Source organism: Leuciscus leuciscus (genome assembly GCF_965113295.1).
Source record: "Leuciscus leuciscus genome assembly, chromosome: 2".
NCBI classification, from domain to species: domain Eukaryota; kingdom Metazoa; phylum Chordata; class Actinopteri; order Cypriniformes; family Leuciscidae; genus Leuciscus; species Leuciscus leuciscus.
In genome coordinates, this window is record NC_138726.1 from 1539373 (window position 1) to 1561649 (window position 22277).

Consider the following 22277-nt stretch of genomic DNA (forward strand, 5'->3'; position numbering starts at 1 on the left):
CTCGCTCGTACGAATTAGCCACCTTTTACTCGCTCGTACGAATTAGCCACCTTTTACTCGCTCGTACGAATTAGCCACCTTTTACTCACTCTTACTCACTCATACGAATTAGCCACCTTTTACTCACTCTTACTCACTCATACGAATTAGCAACCTTTTACTCACTCTTACTCACTCGTACGAATTAGCCACCTTTTACTCACTCTTACGAATTAGCAACCTTTTACTCACTCTTACTCACTCGTACGAATTAGCCACCTTTTACCTTTTACTCGTTCGTCCGAATTAGCCACCTTTTACTCGCTCGTACGAATTAGCCACCTTTTACTCGCTCGTACGAATTAGCCACCTACTCGCTCGTACAAATTAGCAACCTTTTACTCACTCGTACGAATTAACCACCTTTTACTCACTCTTACTCACTCGTACGAATTAGCAACCTTTTACTCACTCGTACGAATTAACCACCTTTTACTCACTCTTACTCACTCGTACGAATTAGCAACCTTTTACTCACTCGTACGAATTAGCCACCTTTTACTCACTCGTACGAATTAGCCACCTTTTACTCACTCTTACGAATTAGCCACCTTTTACTCACTCTTACGAATTAGCCACCTTTTACTCACTCTTACTCACTCGTACGAATTAGCCACCTTTTACCTTTTACTCGTTCGTACGAATTAGCCACCTTTTACTCACTCGTACGAATTAGCCACCTTTTACTCACTCGTACGAATTAGCCACCTTTTACTCACTCGTACGAATTAGCCACCTTTTACTCACTCGTACAAATTAGCCACCTTTTACTCACTCGTACGAATTAGCCACCTTTTACTCTGGTCGTGAGATAGCGTTGAAACATCGGGATGATCCCATCCCAATGTTTGAATGAATAAGCATTTATGAGCACTTACAGTCCATGGAAATCGCTGGTCCTCGGTGACATCGGTGATGTTCAGCGACTCCATACTGTTCTTGACATAATGAGCGTACATGTAGTTAATCTTGTTGACGTCACATTCCCTGTAAAAGACATCCACAAATGATGAAGCACTCCTGCTTATAACTACACATCATCACAATCATTCTCATAGATGTGCAACATTGCTAATACTAGCAATGCAGAAAATGGTTTTAGACACAAAAACTACACTACTCTGTAAAAAGTGATCAGCTGACTTAACTTTTTAAGTGAGGAAATATGTTGCCTTAAAATTACTAAGTAAATAAACCATGTATAATTGCCAAAAATCCCAAAAATTCTGTCGGTGTTTACTCATCCTAATGTTGTTCCTTTCTTTCTTCTGTGGAACATAAAGGTGAACTGACACTCTTTTCTAATTATAATGAGAGTGAAAATGAAGGGGATGAGGATGTGAAGCTCCAAAATGACCAAAAAAAGCCCCATAAAAGTGTTCTTGTAAGTTATATTGCAAGTCTTTTAGGGTGTGTTCACACTTGTAGTTTGGGTTATTTTGGTCCAGATCAAAAAACAAAATAATACATTTTAGTCCTGGTTTCATTTTTAAGGCCGAACCTAAAGATGCAAAACCAAAAAAAAAGGCTTTTATGACATATATTTTGCGACGAAACGTACCGAACAGACTGTGTGCTAAACATGCTCCTTGGGGGATTGGGATGTGCACCGTAAAAGTATCACAAAAGTGGTCTTGTTTGTGATATTGCAAAGTCCTGTAGGGTGTGTTCACACTTTTAGTTGTGTGTTTTAGTTCTTTTAGTTGTGTCACTTTTAGTTCACACATCACATCCTGTTTAGGGTTGGTTTAGATGTCTTTGGTCCGTGTCCATATTTCAGTCGAACCGCACCAGAGTTTGTTTTGGAAGCGAAGCGAGATCCATCTTTTCAGAGTCTCGGCTTGTTTGGTTCAGATGGCGGCGTTCACACTTACTGAAATGAGCCGCCCTTACAGTTCGCTTTAATCCAACCAATCCTGCCACGTGTGAACACACCCTTGAAGACATAGCTTTGTGTGAGGAAGAGAATATGAAAATCACTGAAAATCTTGACGTCTAGTTTAAAGCTCCTTGTCGTTTCATGAAATATACAAGGATGTCCGATTCTTGAGTCGTTTAAAGTCCCCCGTGGTCAATAAATGTATCCTCTCAAACTCATTTTTGATCACCAAAATTCTATTTTTTAATTCCTTAAAATATCTTGAATGTAACTCGACACCCTTGCCTCATTAAGTATACGCGGTTCTATGAATATGCAAATGAGCCCCGCCTCCACTCACTCACTCAGCTCAGAGATCCACTGGTTGACGATCACACGTTGATCTGATTGGTTACAAGGTAGTTTGTGAAGTCAGAAACACCAGCGATTTCAAAGCGTGTCTTTGGTTCACTGCAGTTTTAAGGAGAAAATACTCAGCAAAGGTGTCGATTTATGAACTTACACATGGTTTGTCTTAAAGCAGATTAAAAACACCACATAGATGGATGGATTTTCACCACAGGGGGACTTTAAAGGGTTCGTTGCATGAGTGTGAGTTGATTTATCTATAAGAGATCAGCATAAGTGAACCTCAAGCATCATATTCAAATAACAAAAAAGATATTCCACTAGAAACAAGGCAGGTGTATTGAAGCTAAAGTCTGTAGTCTAAAGTCCATATAGCTTAACTTGTATTGAACATTCCTGCCACTTTGCCTTGCATTACATAATAGTAATCTCTATGATAACCCCACCTGTTCGGGAAGTCCACGGATCCTGCAAGCTCCTCATATTCCATGTGAAACACACTGGAGAATGTGTTCTGTAACACAAGCAGAACAGCAATTACTTACACTGCAACTTTAGAGAGGTTTACCAGAGAAGTAGGCCCGTATTTCTGAGGCTTTTTTTAATGCTATTAGTGTCTGGCTCGCTTGTGTAAACTCAACGGCAGTCACATGGTTTAATGTGCCCGTGTTTGTGCATTTCTGGAAGGGTTAGAATGTCCCGCTCATGACGAATGAAGCACAGTTCAGTACGAAACGCATAAAAAAAAAAAAAAGTTTGAAACAAACATGCAATAAATTATGAGTTCCATTTCCACATTCCCGACCACATAACAAACACTGAATATGGGTTTGTTGGCAGACTTCGCTTTCCCTAAATCTGAAGACACTTGGAGGATTGCCTATCTGTGATGTGATCGTACATCTCTGTTTTTCACAATGTTAATCTGTTTCCATAACACTCAACGTGACTGCGACCTGGAGAAGGAATTCACAGAATTAACAAGCTTTCTTTTTTCACTTTATAGCTGAACTTTAGTGCAAAGTCCGAGGACTATAAACACTTTGTGTAAAGTTGCGGAAACCCAGAGCAGAACTAGGTTTCTAGGTTAACACATGACAGCTATGAATTATGATACACAGAACTCCCTCATAAAGATAGCCTTGATCCCCTTCACAACAGCTAACCTAGACATCTAAATGTAGAAGACAGTTCCTTCCTATACGCCTAACCGACGTAAATATGTAAATATGTGCTGGACGCTTTCCTCTCAATAACAAAATAAAATATGGAAATGTTTGGTCTTATTTATTTGCTTACTGAATTGTGATTGGTGTTCTCCTCCTTGCATCTTTGTATGCTGCCTTTACACTGCAAATGCAGCGTCATTTACATGTTGATTCTTGCTGACAGAAAACAAGAGCTGATTTGCTGTTTCCATCCTGTTGTTATGCACATTTTGGGATATCGCATAAAAAACGATGGATGGTAAAGCCAAGATGTGCATAAATTCTTGTAATTAAGTGCATAAGAAACGTATATGCCCAACTGACGCGAATACATTTTCATCCGATGCACATAAACTATGATGGAAACACATTTACAGGATAAATCCCTCGATGCGCAACAATAAACTCATGTGGCCTTTTCTCAGCGTCAGCTGTGATTGGATAACTGGAGTAGCCAGCGGACCAATGGCATCGCAGCGTCTCTAATGTTGGTTTGGTGTTTCTGAAACGCCGGAGTCGAAGTGTGTGATCAGAATGATTTGGTTTAACTCCCTCCAGAAGCGTCTCACACACACGAGTGTGTTCCCGAACACCAGAGAACACGACAGCGTTTACTGTGTTTCGCCTGACGCTCTGAGACATTCTATTCTCTGTCTATTCTCTTGAACACATGGGATGAAAATGCTTTGCTTTATTAGCTTTTTCCAATTTTGATAAAATTTGTAGGTAAATCTGCACATTTGAATGGAAACACATCTAAGTTTAAGACAGTGACGCAGCACAGAAAGCCTGAAGCCTAAGATTACCTACTGTAAAACTGATTAAACACCATTGTTTTCGTGCTTTGCCAGCACTGGTATTTCCTTCAGAAAATGCAGATGTGATTTTAAAATGTTTGGTATTTTGGGAACATTAGGTAAATGTCAGTGGCAAATAAGGAAGCAATTCAGTCTGCTATAAAGGACGGGAGTGTGTCTTAACTCTCTCACTCGGTTCTGGAAATATCCAACACAGCCTCTCTTTTATAATGCCTAAATGCTGAGAATTAGCAGTGGCGAACTATTACCAAAACATAATATTATTGGGGGGAAAATATACAAGAAAGGGGTTGCTCTGTAGAGACTAGTCATGCACCATTACATTTCTGGAAGTAATCGAAATAAAAGAGATTTTGTATTTTATATATTTGAATCTTTTAAACAACCCCATAGTTCAGATGTTCTCAATGTTTTTTGGCCCAAGATTCAGAAAAGCTCAGCTCGTCGTTTCCTCGTGAAGCTTTTGGATACATTTTGGATAGCCAATGTCTTCTAAAGAAATGCAAAACATGCTTGATATTCCCATGTTTCATGCTCACACCAATTCTTTGAAAGTTTAAGCTTTTTGGAAGTAAATGTGAAATGCAATATGTTGGTCTTACAGCCGTTTCTCTGTCGGTAATGAAGACGGTGCATTCTTGAGCCTGCATGAAGGACAAGATGGTGGCCACAGTTTTCCTCAGTAAAACCTCCAATGACTGCTGCTCCTCAAAGATCAGACTCGCCAGATCCAACAGCACCTACAACACAAGCCCAAACACGCCAAGTCACGGTTTATCTGCATCTATACACACTGATTTCTTACTAAATTATGTGGAAATCAGCATACCTGATTTCGCCGGTTCTCCAGCTGCGATGTCTCGTAGAGTTGTGCGTTGTGTAGCACTATACCAGAGAAAGCCAGGTACGAAGAAAAGTCCTTTTCAGATGAAAAATAAAGCCATTGTTATAGAGCCAGAACGAGACAGATACAATAAAATGACTATGATATAGAAAGTGCAGAAGTGTTCACCCTCTCGTCCTGCTCTGTGAAGGTGCTGTTCTCTCCACACCTTTTATTGATCGCTTGTGCGACACCGACAACCTTTAAGCATAACATCAGACTCAGCACTCAAGTTTTGGTGGTAAATGTTACATATATAGTGTAAAAATGTAAGATTTTTGATCTCTTACCTCATCTCGGTGGTTTTTGATGGGCAAACACAAGATGCTCTGCGTCTTATATCCAGTAATTTGGTCGACTTCTGCATTAAAGCGTGGATCCTGATGCGGGAAAAACAGTGGGAAAAATCAACCACAAATCCGAATTTACCCTGGCTTACATTAATATCAGCATTTTAAAAATCAGCTTCCCATTTAATAAGACAATGCAATAAAGTGGCCCTATTGTGCTTTTTCCAATTTTACCTTTTGTGAATGTAAAAGGTCTGCAAAGCTTTAAAGATCAAAGTGAAAGATCATACATTTATTTTCTCCTAAAAGAAAGAAGTGATTCTGAACTGAAACGAGTCGTCAGTAACTCCAGTCTCACTTCCCGCTGAATCCACGTAGGTGTGTAGCTAATTTGCATAATTCCAGTCTATGGTCTTGATTGGCTGAACAGCGTCTCTTAGCCCCTGCCCTCTTTTCCCCTGGTCTCTTAGCCCCGCCCTCTTTTCCCCTGGTCTCTTAGCCCCGCCCTCTTGTCCCCCTGGTCTCTTAGCCCCGCCCTCTTGTCCCCCTGGTCTCTTAGCCCCGCCCTCTTATCCCCTGGTCTCTTAGCTCCGCCCTCAAACACTGTAGTGTATCTGAGACTGGAAGAGTTTGGTTCGTGTTGCTCATGTCGAGAAGACGCTGTTTTCTGCTGTGTATCAAGAGCTGAGATTCAGATATGATAATGAGCGTTTGGTTTCTGACCAATCACAACAGACTGAGTCATCTGACCAATCAGAGCAGAGCAGCTCTCAGAGAGGCAGGGTTTAGAGAGACTGAATCTACGAACGAAATGTTTCAGACACTGAGAGAAAGGAGATTATGCTGCAATGTAAATTATGAGGAAATTAAAGTGTTTTTTGACCTTGGATGAATGTAAACCTGTTATAGGAGACGCCAAAACAAATCTAGGAGACTTTAAAAAAGCATAATAGGGTCACTTTAATATTGAGTTTCTACCCCAAAAATCATTTTCACTGCCTTGTTTGATCCCCAATGTAATGTTTAGCTCAAGCTGAGGACTATGATGTGTCTGGTTAGCATGGCCTTCGGACCGTGTGTCGATTCTCCTATCAACATTGTCATGATTTCCTTTTCTTCTTCATATCTTGTGGCTCCAGTGATTCATTTACATGACATTTACAGATTTAGCAGGTCCTGCAACACCAGAGCAACTGCAGTTCTGCAGCACAGAAATTACATACTTCACCTTTAAGTAATCAAGACAAATTAAGACAAATAACTTTTAAAAGGCACCATTTCTTGATTTCATCATGTTCTAATATTCTAAAACCTCATCATGAAGTTTTTCACCTTGCATCTTCATAAGACACAGTGTCTCGCAGGCAAACATGGTTCAGGATTTGTGTTCACCGTAATCAGACACATCCTGTTCTCCACTTTAATCTTTCATTCTTTCTCTCTCATTCCCTGCGTCTGGGAGAAGCGCAATTAAACTAAATTACAAAGAGCTAAAAATACCTGCTATCATTATACAAACTGTTGGTTAGCAACTGAATTGCGTAACATTTAAATCTAATCAAAGGCCTTAAGAGATATAGCCTAAACTGCGTTTCTAAGGAGACTTTATTATTGACTAGGAGGGTTTTATAAAGCAGCAAATGTTATTTAAGTCTCTCAAACTGAAGAGTTTTCTTATTTGCACATGACAAAATAATATAGAAGTATCAGATAAGACATTAATCTGTTAAAATATGACTCATTATCAGTGCAAACAATTCTGTCTGAGATTGCTGAGATAAAAGTACATTTTAAATTTGAACAACTTTGTCTTAATAGTGAGACATTACCTTATTCTTAAGTAACTAGACCATCTCATTAAGACACAAATGTCTTAAAATACAAGCAAGAGTGTGTTTATACTATTTTTAGTTTAAATTTTTAGTTTAGCATTTTTCATTGTGAGCACATAAAGAAGAAAACTAGCATTGTTACTAGAATAGCTTTGCTGTTTTCATGATATTGTTGCTGATGTAGCCACCAATAATTTATATTTATTTTATGCAATTTGTAATTCATTCTCATTTAAAGTCCCCCTGTGAGTCTCAAAAACACGCTTTGAAATCGCTGGTGTTTCTGACGTAACAAACTACCTTGTAACCAATCAGATCAACGTGTGATCGTCAACCAGTGGATCTCTGAGCTGAGTGAGTGAGTGGAGGCGGGGCTCATTTGCATATTCATAGAACCCCGCATACTAAATGAGGCAAGGGTGTCGAGTTACATTCATTTCGAGTTACACGGCATTTTCCAAGGAAAAAACTTTTAAATATGTCATTTTGCTGATCAAAGATGAGTTTTAAGGGATAAAATAATTGACTACAGGGGGAATATTAAAATGTCAAATGATGATCAGCACAGAGATGAATTTAGGTTGTCTCATTTATAGTCAGCACTTAAATGAAATGACATTCTCACCTCATATGCGTTCTTGATGTTCAGAGGCTGTCCAGTGGCTGCCACATATCCCACAATTCCTTTGTTCCATTCGAGGCGAATGCCGCTGTTTGAAGCCTCTTCAAGAGTGGATCCTTCCGCGACATCAAAGAGCCGGCTAACCAGGAACTTTCTGTTTGAACTGTCCTCTCCAACCAAGAAGAGCGAGTAGCGATCGGCAGCGATCAACTCGTGAGTGTGTAAGAAGATCTTGTGGCAGAGGGCAGTAAGATCCAAGTGACTTGAAACATCGCGTACAAGGTCCAACAAACGAGCACAGCGATCACCATTTTGGCGATCTCCTGAATTCATAATCCCTCCGCCCACATCTGCGCGCTGGGAAGGAGGAAGAGGCATCTGAACCCGTTCTGCGTCGCTTAGGAAAGTGAGCGAACCCTCTGCGTCTTTCACCACAATGGGGCGAAGCGGCCTGTCGAACTCAGACGCTGAGATCTTTCGTGTTGGAGTGGATGGAGCCGGACTCGGGGCATCGGCTGGATGAAGGACCGTTAAAGATTCCTGCGGGGCTTTTGATGCTTCCCTAGACGGTTGAATGGAGTGGACACGCTCAGCAAACCAAGCGTTGACCATTTCCCTTCAAAAGAAAAGCAATCAAAAACATTAACGTCTCTTGCCCTGATTCTCAGCATTTACTACAGATGCACGATTAATCGTTAAAAGATGCCAATCTTGATTCAAACATCCATGCGATCTCATGACAATGATTCATCTATGTCTACAAAACCTTTGACAGATCTGCGTTCTGATCCAGAGAGCCGTTGCCATCAAACAGCTTTTTAACCACACGGTCTCATTATTTCAGATAATCATTCAAATTATCACTGAAGTACTGGGATAAAAGTATATTGTTCGGATAGAAACACTGAAGTCTACGGGAGAGATCAAAATAGAGGGAATTAACTTTTGGAAGTAACTTGATGCTTCAAATGAAGATTGTATCAATTTCATCGTTACACCAGTAGGTGGCGCCAAGTGACTGTTAAAAAATGTGTTTGTCATTGAATCATTCATTCAAGAGATTTGTTCCAAAACGCTGATTCATCTAGTAATGAAAAGAGTCTTTATGAGTGAGTCATTGAATTATTCACTCAACCTGATTTTCTTGTAAAATTTCTAATTAATGAAGCATTTTTTTAAGACTGCATTTTGTCAGAACCTCTAGTAAACTAAAACTTGTTATTTTGTTTAATTGACTATTCAGAATCGTGGGAGAATCATGATCCCTATTTTTAACAAACAAAATAATGTATCCTCAATTTATCCAGAATAGTGCAGCTACCTAGCATGAGAATAACAACTGGATGCATTTTATATGTGGCGTGTACTTCACTAGTGGCAAAGTCCTTTAGGACAAGTCAGGTCATTTGGTCATCTCTACGCTTTCATTAGAGGTTGAATGGGACCTTGAGATTAACTGGAAAACCTTGGAGTCTATAAGACCCCACAATCATAACATTAGCTGGTGGATTACATCCAAAATCTGCTAAAACAACACTATGCTTGGCTTTTGTTAAGCTAACATTACAATGCAAGCATTAGAATAGACCATAACAAATGCTTCCAATGAAATGTTTATTATCCGGAGAGGATATTCAAACTCCACCACAGTCTCTATGGACTCAACCTAAATTGTCCTTGGCTAGAATAGTTTAAATACATAACATGAGACACCATCCAACCATTTAATAAACATCTAAGTTACTAGTGCTAAGCGAGGATATCCTAGCCAATCAAATCATTAGGATTTGCATGGCCTGTTTTTTCAGTGGTCCAGAAAAAATAACAGTTGGCCAGATGTGAGAGTTAAATGATTCAAGCACGACACAGACAGGTTCACAAAACTATTGACTTTTAACAATAACTCTGGCGACTTTCTCCATATGTTGGGATTCTCGGAGTGCGGAGCGGTAGACGGAGACGCTACACACTGACAGAAGCAGAACAAGGTTTGGGAGAATTTATACACTTTAACTCAAATCTCAAATCAAGATCTCAAATCTGATGACGCATCTATAATCTGGTTTGTTGAAAATAACAATGCGTAAAACAGACAGTTCCGCTAATGTATGTTCCTGTGGATGGATGAACATCGGTCACTCTTTGTAAACTTTGTTCAATGCGAGCGCCGTTCGCTCGAACATGACCGGTCATTTACCCTGAACTACACACGTCGCTATCTGTGTTTTTAATCTAAACTCATTTAAGCTTTGCCAATTTAAACATTCAAGAGCAAGACGCGAAAGAGAACTCACGTGCGCAGTGAGAAGATTAGTGTGTGTGTGTGTGTGTGTGTGTGTGTGTGTGCACTCATCCGAAGTGTGTACACCTCTCAGACAGCGCTTTCTATCAAGTCTTCTGCCAAAATGTCAACATGCCCGTCTTGGTGAGAATCCTAGCAGACATAGTAGTTTACGTCTTCTGTGAATGAATCAGTCGAGGCGTGTGTATCAGTGTATTGGATCTGTGCATTATGTCTTAAAGGGACAGCAGCCTAATATTCCTGCTGTCGGTGTTTTATAATGTTAATCAAACATCAAAAGACAAGGAAATCACTCACAGCTCTGGACTGAATAGCTTTTGTAACTTTAATAAGGATTCATCTTTCATTTATACAGTCAGATATGCAACGTTATTTTACATTTGATTACTTCTGTACTTAAAAAGCACGGTTTATTTTATTAGTATCTTTGCTCTATTGGATTTATTTGTGCTGTTGCTAGTAGTTTGATAATTTGTTCTTATTTTCTTTATTTGTATTTAACAGCAGTCCTCTTTTCCCTGAACATAGCACATACCGAACCGTACCGAAACCGTTAAGATGAAACTGTGACACAAATCTGAACCGTTACACCCATAGTCTCAATGCAATTCGTAACTATTTTTATGTTTTGTTGAATCGATGGCTAATTTGTATGCATTCATGATTCATACGTTTGTAGATGATCTGCCTTCGTCCCACTGAGAGGAGATCCTTCATGCTCAGTTTTTTCCTAAAAATCTTAGATTTCATATGAATTTGGTTCGTACGAAAATGTTTTTTTCCCTTTTTATACTGTTTTCATAAGTTCTTATATATTTTTCTTCATTACTTCGCCTTTACTGGACAGACCAAATTTCTAACACACAATAGTCACCTGGACATGCGAATTCAGGTGTTAATTCATCTAATATCGCAGTTACGGCAACTTATTTGTTTAAGCTCTGCATTAAAGTGCATTTATAACATCAAATCAATATATCAATCATATCAGTATTTAAAGGTACACACATTTGATTGTCTGTTGGTTAAACAGTGTGTGAGCGGTGAGTACAGTAGCTGTGTGTATATCAACTCTACAAAACTGATTATGTTAATAAAGAAGAGCATAAAACAACCTTACAATGTGAATGAAAGGCTACACACAAAACCTCAGATTTGATTCCTCTTATAAATCAAGTTTCACATTATGTAACATAGGAAATATGCAGGAGCCTATATACTGACCCTTTTCTTTACGCAGTACAAAGGTAAAACAGTTCAACTGTAGATGTGTCGATAATGATAAAGAATAAGCAGCTGCAGCGATTGCTCTACATTCACCCCCATTACTCCAGAACTGCCTCGTCTTTAAACTGATCCAATAGTTGCCAATCTGCGCCTTAAACTCACCGAGAAGCCTTTCGTACAAAGTAAGAATGTGCGAACTCTCGGTGGTCGTCGAGCCAAGCCTCCATCATCCCTTCAGTGTCTGGAGGATAGACCTCCATTCCGCAGATACACACACACACACACACACACACACACACACAGATCAGATCAACCGGAGAATCTCATCCGCGCTCACTCTCTCTCTCTCTTGATCTTCAGTCACACACACTACAACCAGCCACAGCGTCTCTCTCTCTCACACACACACAGATCAACCGGAGAATCTCATCCGCTCTCTCTCTCGATCTTCAGTCACACACACCACAACCAGCCACAGCGCGTCTCTCTCTCTCTCTCTCTCTCTCTCTCTCTCTCTCTCTCTCTCTCTCTCTCTCTCTCACACACACCACAACCAGCCACAGCGCGTCTCTCTCTCTCTCTCTCTCTCTCTCTCTCTCTCTCTCACTCTCTCTCTCACACACCACAACCAGCCACAGCGCGTCTCTCTCTCTCTCTCTCTCTCTCTCTCTCACACACACCACAACCAGCCACAGCGCGTCTCTCTCTCTCTCTCTCTCTCTCTCTCTCTCACACACACCACAACCAGCCACAGCGCGTCTCTCTCTCTCTCTCTCTCTCACACACCACAACCAGCCACAGCGCGTCTCTCTCTCTCTCTCTCTCTGTCACACACACACCACAACCAGCCACAGCGCGTCTCTCTCTCTCTCTCTCTCTCTCTGTCACACACACACCACAACCAGCCACAGCGCGTCTCTCTCTCTCTCTCTCTCTCTCATGAAACAAACCTCTTAAATCTTGTTACACTCTTTGAAGCTATCTGTATACCTTCATTCCCGGTAACAAAAATAGTTCAAAGAGAGTTATGAAAACGTTATTTCTGAATGTTGTCTAAACGCTAAAAACGTTTTTTTTAATTATTTTTTTATTTTTTTTATTTTTTTTAGTTCATATGTTAAAAAAACGTTCCATTTGTTTCAGGAATAAACCTTCCGTGAATGACGTATTAATAATGTTTTGAGAATGTTATTAAAAATAAAGTGATTATGATTTCACATTAGTAAAATTAACCGTAGCATTTATCAAAATTATAGTATATTCTACATCACATCACATTTTTGGCCCTCTTTTGTGCTTCTTTAATGTAAAATGATAATTTATACACTTTTCACCACCATTTGATATTTAGAAATAAACTCCTCACAACCATTTCATCAAATAAATCAATATCCGTAAGAGACCATATGGGAAGTTGGCATGTCAGTTAGTGTCTGTCAGTCCCTCATGCTATTCAGCTATCAACATCTTACAAATATTACCATTAACTATCATCAAACATACAGATTGTTATGAGCTCAGATTATAAATACAGCATGGAATATCTCAATGCAATATTAAAAGTTTAGACAAAATGCATTGCTTTATAACCTACATATACACAGTCAAACACAAAATATTAAAAATAATATTAAAAAAATGTGTTTACCCAAACACCATTAGACTTTATTATTAAAAGAACAACTTTGAGAACCCTTACCAGACATTGATCCCTTTGATTTTTTTTTTGCTAACCTATTGCCTATTATTGACCTGCAGCTCGACCCAGCCCTACTCCAGCTCTACTCCAGCTCTACCCGTGGTGTAGTTTTACCAGCAGATGGTGTCGGCTCTTCTCCCGGGACACACACACACCACTGAAGGCATATGTGCTCTCCTGGGAGCAAACGTGATTCTGCTGTGAACACGGTGGCCTGGATGAGCTAATGACAGTCTCTGGAGACACGTCATGTCAGAGAGAGTCAACTGTATTGGAAAAGGTTTCAAGAAAACATTTTTGCCGTTCATTCATCAACGACTTGCAACTCCAAGCACTTCCGAATCCGACTATCTTCAACAGAAGATGGGAATAATCAGGACATGTTGGGATTCCTGTTTGCACCGCATGCAACTTTCACAAGTGTTGGTGCATAAATGCATAATTTGTTTTATTTAATATATTTAGTTGGAGTTTTGCATAGAATTCTGATTCAGCATTTCACTGATTTTATTCCTCAAAATTAATATTTAATCTTTTTTTTGTGCATGTGAGATTAATAAATGCATGCTCACATTTAGTCTAGATTGAACTACAATAACCATCATGTTCACACACACACACAACGCCTCGGCACTTCAGTTTGTCTCAGCATAAGGACAGGAGAGCTGTCAGTCAATAAATGTTGAAACATAGTAACTTGCGTTAAAAAGTCCATTTTAAAAGTAATGCATTACTAGTTACTTGAAAAAGTAATCTGATTACATAACTCAAGCTACTTGTAATGAGTTACACACAACACTGCATCCGACTCTCTTCAACAGAAGATGGGAATCATCATGCAACGTTCACAACCTTCTCCCCAAACGAGATGTGCACGAACACTCGAGTCCGCTCGCTGAAACACTGTCCAGATGTGGTCACTCAACTCACCCTAAGCTAAACTCCTCGCTTCGCCTTTCAGTCATAAGTCAAACAACACTCTCTTCCACCACATCATTCCCTGCGCTACATTAAACAGCTCAGCCGCTATTGTAAACGCTAGAGTCGGAGTCGTGGACGAGAGACTCGGATGGAGAGACGTCCTCCAGTGGAAACAATTCTGAGGGCTTAGTTTGCTCAACAAGACAAATATGGCAGTAAAATCATTTATTAACAGTCGCTTTAATGGAGACGGAGAGACTGGGAATGAAACTCTTATGATGTTTGAGGCCTACAGAGAGAACGAGGGACTGGAAGTGAAGATTCCCACTGAACACAAACGTCTGCCTTTGGATGACACCACGAGATCGGATATTCTACTCGATCCACCTTATTCTCGATGTTCCTCCCTGTGAATACCTCCTTCCCTTCACCTCTGTACAGATAAAACATTGTCAAAATGATTCATGGACTCGCGGAAGCGACAAAAACTTCTGTATTATGAATCTTTAAGGCCAGAGAAATCATTTATTAAGGGTCAATTTGTAAAGAAAGACCACATGTCTGCGCACATATTCAAACGCGCATATCTATAGACTAAACATGTGATGCGCATGTGAACGCCATCAGTGTTTTCACAGATTCGCATTTTTGAAGTTTACATGGCGATGATAAAGTTTTTCACAATTTTCAACGCTTGCAGCTTGAAGCATTTCAAAGTTAGCATTCTCGAGCTCCAAACACTGTTGTGTGAATGAGCCGAGCGCGTTAAGGGTTCGGCCGCTCATTAACGCGAGAACGGTGTTAGGATGTTAGAACAGTGTCGTGTTAGCGGCCCTTAAGTTAATAAATAATGATCTTTACAACGGAAGTGAATCAATCAAAACGAACTTTATCTAGACAATAACTTTATTCTAGAGCTGCTGTAAAGCCTAAACAATCTCCGTTACTGTAATCTCCTGTTATCACTGTAAAGAAACAGTCGATATTGTTAAAAGCGCTGTATAAATGAAGGAGACTTGACGAGATGTGGCTGTATTAAAGTGAACGACGAAGGAGAGATCTTCAGGAGACTTTTAATAGAGCAATCCAAACAATAAACCAGAATCAACAAGGAGAAAAATACCACATACATACCCATAATGTTAACTAAAGCTTGACCAAAAACAGACAGAAACTGAGTGCTTATATAAACTAGGGGAGCTAACGAGACTGATTAACAACACACAGCTGAACCAAACGAACTAATGAAGACGTGGTCATGGAAACGAGGAGTGGCGGGAAACTGAACACATGAACAGAAGGAAGTCCAAAAACAAAGACATGTCACAATTCCTGATGATTTTACTGTGTTTCGAATCATGGGTGGCACTTCCAGATTGGGGAACGTTCATTCATAAAGACTGAAACTAATCATTTCAAATCATAAGGTTGCCCTACAAATAAAGCTTGACTGGATGAGCTGTCAATTTTCCTTCATGATTTATTTTCAGACATCATGAGAATAACGTATCACTTGGTATTTTAACATGACAAGAATATCTATGGCAAGAGCTCTTTTCAGTCGCTGCGTTCTTTTCCTCATGATGATTATTTTCTTTTTACCCTTTGCATTAATAATCCACTGGAATACACAAAGAATCTCTACTTTTTCTCCTCAAATCCTCACGTCTCTTGCCAGGTTTGTTTTCACGTGTAAATACAGTTTATTATCTGTCACAATTACGGATATCACTTTGAAATAGTATCACGCAATGCTGAAGTTAATCAACATTTTTGATTAAGGCTCAAAATATGACATAGATCATAGATGATGTATGTTACATAATACAGATGTATATTACAGTGATAGGTCCGTTATTGCTGTGGAAAGAATCGTGCTTTTGGGATTATTCGGGATCTCTTGTTGAAAATACCTTGTGGATGCTTTTACATTTCTAAATGTCCTTTTAATGTTCGATGGTTGTAGGGTGAGTCGAATAATGTCATCTCATTCTACCCAGTTTATAAAATATATATTATTGTGTTTATAGAGCGAGCGTTTCACTGATTGTTTACAGCTTAACGGAAGTTACAGCCATAATTCGGGCAAAGCATCATGGGGCGAAGGAATAACCATTTACATGTTTCTGTCTTATCAAGCCCTTCTATGCAGAATCTCATTTTTTACCGATATCCAGATGAAGTGCATGCAAAAAAACAACAACATAAACACGGGAAATCTAAGAAAAGTCCCAGTTTGAAAACAATTTCTGTGTTGACCATTCACAGGTGTGTTATCCGTGTTTTAAATTACGCATTACTGTTACGGTTGAACAGGGATGATCAGAGGTGAGTATCTAATAGCAGCAGTTTATTAATCTAACACATAATCAGAAATAATTACAGGAACGCAACAGCTTTACAAAACACATGAAAGGACAACTGACCGAAGACAAGTGAAACACAGGCTAACAAGACACAGGTGTGGGTAATCAATAACAAGGGTAACTATAGAAACAAAGGCTGTGTCTGAAATCGTCCTCTACACTCTTAAATAGGGCACAGCCATTCGCAGTGGTGTCCGAAACCATAGTGGACGTTATTGAGTGCTCTCATTCAATCCCACAATGCACCACAATAAAGTGTACAACCGATGTATGCCCATCGGCTAGAGAATACCCATAATGCACTGTGAGAGCTGAATGCTGAATGAATTCCCGTGTCTGACCAGAAGATGGCGCTGCATTTGAATAATCATCATCATCTGACGACTGCTGGTCCAATGTGGGTGCAGCGTAATATCATACAGGTATACATGCCTTTTTTATTGATTATTAATTAAGGTTTATACATGCTAGTTTCCATGACAGAGTTCAAGATAAATTCTTTAATTTCTACTGGAGTAGTTTGCTAAGTTTCAAATGATTATTAAACAGCACAAACTATGTAAAAGCGACGGCTCTTCCAACACACCAGTGTCCGAATTCACTCACTCGTTTTCATTCACTTCTTCAAGTGAACTATATTAGTGGAGTAATGTAGGGGACACTGAATGATTTCGGACACTGCTAAAGTAAATCAGGCTCTAAACACAGGAAGAGAATCAGCAGAACGAAAGGAACAGAAAATACACTTCAAAATAAAAGTCCTAGAACACACAAAAAACACTGGGTACATCCTGACAGTTACATTGTGTTGTGTTTTAGAGTTGACAGAAATGTCTGTAAACGTAACAGGAAAGGTAATGGGGATTTTCTTCAAGGACATTATACTTTTTTTCCCCACTGCTACATAATTCAACATATTTATTGGATAATTATCTATTTAGACTGCAAATTATGGGGAGATCTGACAATCAAGGTGTGAGTAACAATAGGACGGTTTGGGAGCATTTTTGTTCAAATGTTTTTAATTATAATTTTTTTTCTATTTCAGTGACCACAAATAGTTAGATTACAAGTGATTAATGGTGCGTATTTTCAAGCAAGTATTGTTATCAGACAAAACATAAATACTGTTATTATTTATCCCTTTAGATTTGGATATATCACAAAAAGTTCCATTATTTTGTCTTTAAGTTAAAAAAAGATGAACATCTGCGTGAGATAAACATCATCAGATTGTCATTTCAACATTTCTTATTATAGAAGTTCCCTAAAACACACACTGAACGCGCCACCTATTTCCTTTTTGATTCAATACACACAACCAAATATCTTGACAGTTAGAGGGATAGTTCACTCAAATATGAAAATGTCAATCCAAACCTCTGTCACTTACAGCAGAACATAAAATAATATTTTTGAACTGTGTTTTGGACAGTTTTTATCCGTATACATTGAAAGGTCCTCGGGGGAAATGATTCTGGGTGAACTATTCCTTTAACAGCTCCTATTATAAACGCATGCACTGTTTATGCCATGACATGCACATCAAGACCTGCATTAGGCATATTTACCTCCAGCATGCACAGGGTTCTCCTGAATATCACATCTCCTCTAGGACCATGAAGGGTCACGAGTAGAGCAAAGCTTCCGAGTGAACAGATCTGAGCTCCGGCGGGATATTGTTAATATTGTTGGAGGTAGTGGGGGGTGGTGGGGGGTTTCAGGGGGTTGAGTCTTTCTTTCTGAGCTTGACGAAACACAGAGCTTTCCCTGGTAAACATCACCAAGGTCTAGCAAGACTTGGAATAAACACAAAGGAAAGTGTGCAAGGAGGAGGGTTCACCCGTACAGTATTTCCAGGCTGTTGTATGAGACGAATATATAACAAGATGTCTGATCTTTAATAATGCTTTAATAACTGGGTGAGCGAATCTCTTATGCTTCTGTAAATTAAGTGGAATTTATTTGCATCATCAATTAACATTCAAAAAGACACGGCCCACACGGTGTAAATTACCATGCATAAATGAACTCATCTGGTGTAATAATATTGCGGTGAATGTCTGGATCATGCAAATGTTGAATATGAATTTTAAATACATCTGTTTCCCATTAGTGCTGCTGCAAAACCTGCTATCATATGCTAGGGTTTTTATTTTTCGCCAGATTAATTGGTCAGAATAGTACGTTTGGTGACTTAGAAAATAGGAAAAAAAGAAAACATTTACATCAGTAGATTGTGAATATATAAGTTCCCTTTAAAGTCTATTTACTTCTAAAGCAAAAGGCCTGTTTCACGCAAGAACAATAACTATAATGCTAACTATATTAGCGTTCACACCGGCGCAAGATATGTTAAGTTATGTTCAATATAAGCGCTTAAATGTTGTGCTTTAAACGCTCGAGCTCTTTAAGGCAAGAATGATTCTGATTGACTGTCAATGTTTTTATCATTCAAAATTATTCTAAAAATGATATTGTGTCTCTGTGCCGTTTTAATTATAGATCTTATGCGCCAGAGAAATCTTTAACTTCTGTTTTTGCGGCAGCTCTGTATATTTCTATGGCATCGCTGTCAAAGAGTAATTAGCTGGTTTACGTATTGTGGAGTTAAAGGGGTGGTATAATGCCCTTTTCACAAGATGTACAATAAGTCTCTGATGTCCCCAGAGTGTGTGTGTGAAGTTTTAGCTCAAAATACCCCACAGATATTTTTATATAGCATGTTAAAATTGTCACTTTTTGAGAGTGAGCAAAAACACACCGTTTTTGTGTGTCCCTTTAAATGCAAATGAGCTGCTGCTCCCGGCACAGGGGGCGGAGCTTCAACAGCTTGTGTCCTTTTACCTCACACACACATGCACTGAACATTTAAAGAACTTTTAGCCTTTTATGTTCAAACCGGATTCAGACAAAGATGGAGAGACTCGAGAAGAAGAGACAACATGTAGAAGCAACAGGACATTTCTGAATGGTTAGTTGATGAATTTATGAAGCTGATGTGTAGTTATCTTCTAGTCATTGATTAGCATATTCTGTCTTGATAATCTATAAATAGTGTTCCGGGGGCAGGGTTTATGTAAATTCTAGTGTTGGTGATGTCACTAACCCGGGAGGAATGTGGTGTAGTCTCTACCAGCCGTTTGTTGTAGTTCTTAAAAGCGATTTCTTTAAAAGCAAATATCTCCCTTTGCTTTGAACTTTGAGCGTTGTAACTTTGCAGATGTTGTTTATGCTCAAACAGCAACATTACACACTAACTACAGTTAGAGAAGAGAAATCATATTCAACCACTCCTTTAACAAAAGTTATCATGAGCATTGTAATGTTTGAAACGGATGTCAGTAGACCGGGAAGATTTTTCATTCATAAATCTGTAAGATCTTTCTTTCATGCTGTGGAAATACAAAAGGGGTGGGGCTACATGAGCTCTATTGTGCTGATGCTATTCTTTTACATCTAAGAGGATTTTTATAACTTTATTTTAAGATTATAGTTATTGCAGTTGGTGTGAACGGGCCTTTACTCTGCTTATTGAACATTATATTGTTTCCAGGCGGTCTTCTAGACTTCGCTGTCCGTCTGCTGTGTCTGGAAATACGTTCAACATCCAGTCCATCTTGTATGAAAGATAATTGTCAAAACCCCAATTATGTCTGATTTATAACTATCTCCAGTTTAAACAGCTGTAAAATAGGGTCAAAAGTGCTAACAATAGAAGCACATCTGGAACACATTTATCCGTCCTAACACACAGCATTAGTGGTTACCTTTATATGAACCCCCATTTCTAAAACTTTGATTAGATGTTGCATAATGCTAACCCTGTTCAAGCCGTTAATTCAGTGGAAAGTGTTGATGGAAAGAACAGAGGAGCTCGTTCGGTGTGTGAAAACACTCTTGATTTCCCTCAGGCAGTGTCCAACATTTTGTCACGCTTCTTTTCACACACAAATAAAAGCTAAAATCCCACGAGTGTTGTTTCATGCTGCTCTTGTTTTGAGTTGTGATGAGAAGCTTATAGTTTAATCAAACACATTACAAAACTATATTAAGCTGATGTAATTAAGCTGATGATTGGATTAGGATTTGACAACAACAAAGGTATAGAACATAGAAAAAAGTCTGGAAACATGAAGTATTGGTCATAATTATTGTTTTATTATATATATTTATTTCTCTAAAAGTTCCACTGTGGTGAAAATCCAGCTTTTAATGTGGTGTTTTTAATCTGCTTTAAGACAAACCATGTGTAAGTTCATAAGTCGACAGCATTGCTGAGTATTTCCTCCTTAAAACTGCAGTGAACCAAAGACAGTCTCAAACACACGCTTTGAAATCGCTGGTGTTTCTGACGTCACAAACTACCTTGTAACCAATCAGATCAACGTGTGATCGTCAACCAGTGGATCTCTGAGCTGAGTGAGTGAGTGGAGGCGGGGCTCATTTGCATATTCATAGAACCACGCATACTAAATGAGGGGAGGGTGTCGAGTTACATTCAAGATATTTTAATGCATGAAGACCTTTTTTTCAAGGAAAAATTTGATATTTAAAAAAGAGACATTTATTTTACATATTAAATTTGTAAATTTGGTGTTCAAAGATGAGTTTTAAGGGATAGAATTATTGACTACAGGGGGACTTTAAATAACTAAATACAGCAAGTTTTCTTCAACTCTACTTCTAGAAAATGAAGATCGAAGAATGTGTGTTTTGCTTTTAATTAATTTATGAAACCACAGTAAACTTTAAAATGCTATTATATTTTGTGCAGGCAATATGCTTATTTTGGTGTGAATAAAAAAGTCTGACAATGTCACTGCTAAATAAATACGTGTAAGTATTGTGGGATTCTGCCAGGTTTCTCACTGATGCCCCAAAACTCATAAACTCTGGGCTTAGAGAAAATCCTGAGCTTCCCATTCGTAGTTACGAGTTTGTGGTGGAGTCATGTGCTTTCAACTAGTAAACATGATCTTTCTGACATGACTTGAACACACCGTTAGACATTTCCGAGGAGATCGAAATGTGGAAAATTCACTCGAGTAGGATGAGCTCGTGCCGACAAGGTTTTGAAAAATCACCAAAATATTGAAAGTAAAAGTCAGATGGAGAAATAAAATATGAATAAATGTTATCAAAAGCAGATGTCATAAATCATATATTCATTCTTGGCAGTGGCAGGAGTTTATGATGAGCCAGAATGCTTTGCTAAGGTTCAGACGGGATAAGCGGAGATTCACTGTGTTATTTATTTCTTGCTTTATTACTTCAGCGCATATGAGAAGCAGATAAACCTTTCAACATGTGGAATGACCTGCTTAGTGTAATAGTGGCTATCTTAAAAATGTGCACAAGAATGCAAGACATTTTAAGTGTTCAATATTGTTACAATTCATTTGAAGGAATTTTTAAAATCTAAGATGATGCACACAAAATAACATACGTGTCACGCAGGTGTTAACTGATCAAGTGTTACTGAGCTCCCTTAAAGGGCCGGGTATCCTTAATGTGTGGTGTAAATCCAGCTTTTAATGTTGTTTATGTGTCTATGTGGTGTTTTTAATCTGCTTTAAGACAAACCATGTGTAAGTTCATAAGTCGACAGCATTGCTGAGTATTTCCTCCTTAAAACTGCAGTGAACCAAAGACAGTCTCAAACACACGCTTTGAAATCGCTGGTGTTTCTGACGTCACAAACTACCTTGTAACCAATCAGATCAACGTGTGATCGTCAACCAGTGGATCTCTGAGCTGAGTGAGTGAGTGGAGGCGGGGCTCATTTACATATTCATAGAACCGCGCATACTAAATGAGGCAAGGGTGTCGGGTTACATTCA

The 22277-nt window shown here is 38.9% G+C and overlaps 1 protein-coding gene across 4 annotated transcripts in view; it reads right to left on the minus strand.

The window, feature by feature from the left end:
* Window positions 1-22277, minus strand: part of pde5ab (phosphodiesterase 5A, cGMP-specific, b) — a 53039-nt gene that overhangs the window by 26526 nt on the left and 4236 nt on the right. For 2 of the 4 annotated variants that reach the window (XM_082160927.1, XM_082160926.1), the window contains exons 1-8: window positions 11611-11860; window positions 7923-8535; window positions 5466-5555; window positions 5305-5376; window positions 5122-5211; window positions 4895-5032; window positions 2713-2780; window positions 918-1026 (exon numbers count right to left, since the gene is read on the minus strand). In XM_082160927.1, coding sequence (XP_082017053.1) covers window positions 918-1026; window positions 2713-2780; window positions 4895-5032; window positions 5122-5211; window positions 5305-5376; window positions 5466-5555; window positions 7923-8535; window positions 11611-11708 — 1278 coding nt within the window. In that variant the 5' untranslated portion in view covers window positions 11709-11860. Of the gene's footprint in view, window positions 1-917; window positions 1027-2712; window positions 2781-4894; window positions 5033-5121; window positions 5212-5304; window positions 5377-5465; window positions 5556-7922; window positions 8536-11610; window positions 11861-18005; window positions 18109-22277 lie in introns of those variants that run through there. The other 2 variants (XM_082160929.1, XM_082160928.1) reach the window with 2 other exon arrangements.